Below are 4,887 nucleotides of genomic sequence, written 5' to 3'. Positions count from 1 at the left end.
ATGGAACTATGGATTAAATATTCCTGAATATCTTGGGCAAGATTGTTGTATATGCAATGTGCACAACATTGTTTATGTATAACTCTTTATATTCATTTTAACATGCAGTTGAGTCGTCGCGCTTCGTAATTAAATACTAGTGCTTTGTAGTCCAAAACTTGATTTAAAATATAAAACCAAGGCTCTCGTTCTACGGCCATAACGCGAAGGATCTCGTTTTACGCTAAAAATACACCTATGTAATGCTTACTTTTTTTTATTCCAATGTGCTTATTATCATTCACTTTACATTGCAGACCGAAGAACCTCTGGAGCAGGCTGTGAAATTCCTGAGTCCTCTACAACTTCTGGCAAAGGATAGGATAGAAACTCATCTGATGGCCTTTGAGATTTACTTTAGGAGACGTAAGTACTTAAAGCTACCTAATTGTATCATTTATTTTAAGAGTCGTAATTTCTTTGTTAGCGAATTCTTCGACGTATTTCAAGTTTGAGTTCTAATATGATGAAATATCAAGTTTGAACAAGGCTCGAACGTGTGTCCTTCACTTTACCACACGAGCTTCTTAACCACATCACAAGTTTTTAGGAGTTTCAGCGCCCCTTTGTTTTGGAACTTGAGTCTACTCATGTATGTTTGGTGACAATCCACAATAGGATACGCGATACGCTATAATTTTTTAAAAGAATTATTTACTTTCTGTATGGGGTGCAATAGTCTTACATACTGGACTCCGCATACGGGAATTTCGTCAGAAAAGACCCCCATTTCAATGTAATGTGCTTTGTGTGTCCTCAAATAAAACATCGTTTGTAACACCACTGTCCTTCTTATCATTTTTCAGAGAAGCCCCTCCTCATGTTGCAAAGCGTGAAACGGGCCTGGGCCTTGGACCCGAAAAACCCCACCCTACACACGTGTCTCATTCGACTGGCCCTGTTCATCGAACAGATGAAGGGGGCCGAGGGCGACGTGCATCCCGCGGTTTGGGAAGTGCTGAAGTCAGGCCTGGAACCGATCATGGGCAGTAAGCCCGCCCTGGAACTCAACGCCAGCTATCTCAAGGAGAACGCGAGTCATTTGCCAGCCCTGCTTTGTGGTGAGTATACCGAAAACTTTGAAACTTGAATTGAATAGAAACTGTCATGTTCATATTTTGTTAGATTGCGTACTGGAGGTCAATTCCCACTATTCCCCAGAGGATTGATTTTTTTTTTTTTTTACTTCGTGAGTACAAGTTCAGTGGCGCCACTGACACTATAGATTCGTAGAAGCTTAACCTAACCCATCCTTTAGGGCTGTTTGTCCCTACACCTAAGCCTCGGAGTGGGCTTTTTGTGTATGGAGTTGAGCTCATTTACATACTGCTGTTTTTGTTTCAGGATACAAAATGTTATACTTGTTAGATCCTTCAAAACAATCCGAATGTGTTTCCAATGTCACGAGAATGGATCAAACTTTAACCGGAGTCAGTTTACAGGTAAATCATTCAGTTAGAACTAAATGCTAGGGGTAAACTGGAGTCAGTTTACAGGTAAATCAGTCAGTCAGAACTAAATGCTAGGGGTAAATGAACTTAGCGGTCTCAATCACTTCGAGGTGATACTTTATTAACCATTGAACTAATAATTTTACCCGAAAATTCCTTCGTGAGTACAAGTTCAGTGGCGCCACTGACACTATAGATTCGTAGAAGCTTAACCTAACCCATCCTTTAGGGCTGTTTGTCCCTAAACCTAAGCCTTGAAGTGGGCTTTTTGTATATGGAGTTGAGCTCATTTACATACTGCTGTTTTTTGTTTCAGGATACAAAATGTTATACTTGTTAGATCCTTCAAAACAATCCGAATGTGTTTCCAATGTCACGAGAATGGATCAAACTTTAACTGGAGTCAGTTTACAGGTAAATCATTCAGTCAGAACTAAATCCTCAGGGTAAACCGGAGTCAGTTTACAGGTAAATCATTCAGTCAGAACTAAATCCTCACGGTAAACCGGAGTCAGTTTACAGGTAAATCAGTCAGTCAGAACTAAATGCTAGGGGTAAATGAACTTAGCGGTCTCAATCACTTCGGGGTGATATTTTATTAACCATTGAACCAGTAATTTTACCCGAAAATTTCATCAAATGCATTATCCATGTTAAAGTTACGTAAAGAAACACTATCAACAGTTTGGTCTGGTTCCGTTTATCCTATAACAGGCTGATTCTGAGTCTAAAACATAAATATATCTAAAGTACTCACACAACTGTGTAAAGCGTGAGTGAGTGAGTTACTTTAATAAGAACTACTCTTTTCAGTGGACTACTCAGTCAATGAGTCAGATCCTAAAACTTGTAACTCGCCCTTTAACTCTTAGGGTCGCTATATGGAGTTAGAATCGAACTCATTGGCTGAATGTAAATTGAACCTTTACAGAAGAAAAGTTTATCTCGAGAATATTGCGTATTTAACATTATTCTTCGTACTCATGAAACGTTTCAATCGTTTGATTTTTCCCTCATTTTTTTACAAAAAGAAATACGTAAATCTTTTCACAATTACACGTTTGTTTGAGCTTGTGTGAAACCTATACCGAGACCTATCCGCGTTCTATTTATGTGCCTTCGACGCCCTCGCTGGGAAATTAAAACTAGACAATCTATCGCGTTGGGTTGTAATTTTAACGCAACGTACTAATTTAGAATCAAGGAGAGGCGCGAAAGTTGGTAGGGGGAGAAAATTTTCATGATTATCCACGGAATTTGTACGGAGTGGAAGCATGAACTTTAAGCAGAAAGTCCTTGATATTGTCCATAAAGTACTTGGCAGTTATTAGAGCTCGGGTTATTAGACGAGCTACCGATATAGTACGTCGATAGTAATCTCTATTTCTGCTCAAATGAACATACATAATAATAGCAATACGAGTGTAATTATTATACAATGAAGCCTGCATTCCTGAGGGCACCCTACTCCCGATAGAGATTGGCATTCTCTTTGGTTCATAGATACAAGACTGTTGGAGCTGGAACTTAAAATCGCCTTTTGTCCGCATCGATGGTGTAGTGGTCAAGGGTGCGGGTTCAATCCTGGTCAAAATTTAAAATTTTATCCTCAATATTGATCAAAAAATAGTGGTAGCTTACTACTAGGGACCCTAAAGTACTCTTTGGTTGGTATAAATAATCAGTTTTTCCTAACGCTTAGCCGAAGTCTTTTACCATCAAATTTGGCGATGAATCTGCTAAATATTTCTGTGTAAAAGTCAATAATTTTGTTTATTTTCATTCACAATCCTCATGGAGCCACATTCTAAGCATAGAAATAGACAATAGGAAACTAACTTGGAAGCTTTCGGACACCTAGACAGAACAGTTTGACCCAGCAGCAACTTTTGACCTTTTAGCAAATTCCTTCGCCAAGTAAACGCCTTCTACAAACCGAAACCGATTAATTACACAAATAAAGTACCTAACCGTTTGAAAAATGCGGAGAGCTTGAAAAAAAAAAAAATCCATTTAAAATCAAGGACAAAATATGTAACATGGTCGGAGCGATTAAACAAACAATCTGTTTAAATTTAGACCAACACAATCCGGTTCTTTTCCCTTAGACTTCTTGAATTAATGTTTAATTTGTTTAACAATTTAATCTGTTGTACATTTCTCTCCAGGAAACTTACCGTTTATTTCTAGAGGATGTTTAGTAGGTAGAGATACCTTTATTATGGCAATAATACCCGCGAATACTTACATATGACGTATGTTGGTTCTAATTTCCAAGTTTTGAAAATGTAAAACCATATAAGAAAGTGATACATGGACTCTAATGATAACAGTACCTACTTTTGTAATCTTTTAGTATAATTAGATTTTAACCGGACCAAAAAAGGGAAACCGTTTTGAGTGATAAAAATTGCTGAAACCTTCCTACCCTAGGTACTTATCGTTTATCTCATTTGTAACATGTCTGCTACACATTACAACATTGAGCACACTCCTAGTAAGAAATGTAAATCCAAGTCTCCTACGGCGCTAAACTTGAAAAAAATTACATACTACTTAAAACACGACCAGATTGGAATACCTAAACCTTTGTTCTTGTATCATCTTGCACCACGTATATTTGGAAAAGATAATGTTCCTCGATCGCGATCTTATCGAAAGCATGAGGCCTTGCATTGTCTACGAGTTGAAAATCACAAAGATCCTCCTTGTGGAAAGTCCTCCTAATAACTGCCCCATATCCCCCCTTTTATTATTATTTTATTTTTTCGCTCGTTGCTTCTGTTTTTGATTTCAAGCTGCATTTTTCTACCTTTGACTCTTATCTGGGAAGTAGTTTGAACCTGAAACTAGGGAAGTACCAATGGTGTGCTCAAGGCCGGACACTCACGTCTTTTACTGGCAAAACCTGACACTGTCGTTTGGGAAGTAGTTTGAACCTGAAACTAGGGAAGTACCAATGGTGTGCTCAAGGCCGGACACTCACGTCTTTTACTGGCAAAACCTGACATGTAAACCCTGTCGTGAGTGGACGGCTTAAGATTGGCTTAACGTTGAGTACAAAAAAGAGTATTTCAGGTCTAAAGGTCGAATTATGAAATGTGGTTTTAAAACCCTGGATGAAGAAAAAAGAAAAATCCCATACTAATGGCCGATCTTACCACTGAGTAACTCTCGGTGTCAAGAGTTTTCTTTCTTCACCCATTTGATTTACACAGGTCAGTATTTTTTGAACTATGGATTAACTGAATACGCTCAGTGGTAAGATCGGCTATAAGAGATATTTTGTCAAAAACTCCCTCTGTATTTCTTAAGCTAGCTCTCACATTCTCACAAGTCTGCAACCTGATTTAGTCCGAGCACTTTTACTAGATGGTCACCCGAGCCAATCCAAATG

General features: G+C 38.4%; 1 protein-coding gene and 1 long non-coding RNA gene across 2 annotated transcripts; one reads left to right on the top strand and one right to left on the bottom strand.

The window, feature by feature from the left end:
• The first annotated feature begins 242 nt into the window (after window positions 1-242).
• LOC103521179 (N-alpha-acetyltransferase 15, NatA auxiliary subunit-like) lies at window positions 243-1,927 on the top strand. The gene is made up of 4 exons (XM_008486286.2): window positions 243-405; window positions 846-1,100; window positions 1,384-1,481; window positions 1,871-1,927. Exons 1-4 carry the CDS (start codon window positions 243-245, stop codon window positions 1,925-1,927), a joined length of 573 nt encoding a protein of 190 aa, XP_008484508.2.
• A 2,185-nt stretch (window positions 1,928-4,112) lies between these two features.
• On the bottom strand, window positions 4,113-4,881 carry LOC113472298. Its single transcript, XR_003394675.1, has 2 exons — window positions 4,495-4,881; window positions 4,113-4,398 (listed from the first exon to the last, which is right to left on the bottom strand). It is a non-coding gene; the product is annotated as an uncharacterized LOC113472298 (long non-coding RNA).
• Between the last annotated feature and the right edge of the window lie 6 nt (window positions 4,882-4,887).

The sequence above is a fragment of the Diaphorina citri genome, unplaced genomic scaffold (genome assembly GCF_000475195.1).
Source record: "Diaphorina citri unplaced genomic scaffold, Diaci psyllid genome assembly version 1.1 scaffold4687, whole genome shotgun sequence".
Lineage (NCBI taxonomy): Eukaryota > Metazoa > Arthropoda > Insecta > Hemiptera > Psyllidae > Diaphorina > Diaphorina citri.
This window is presented reverse-complemented; position numbering and strand designations above follow the sequence as displayed.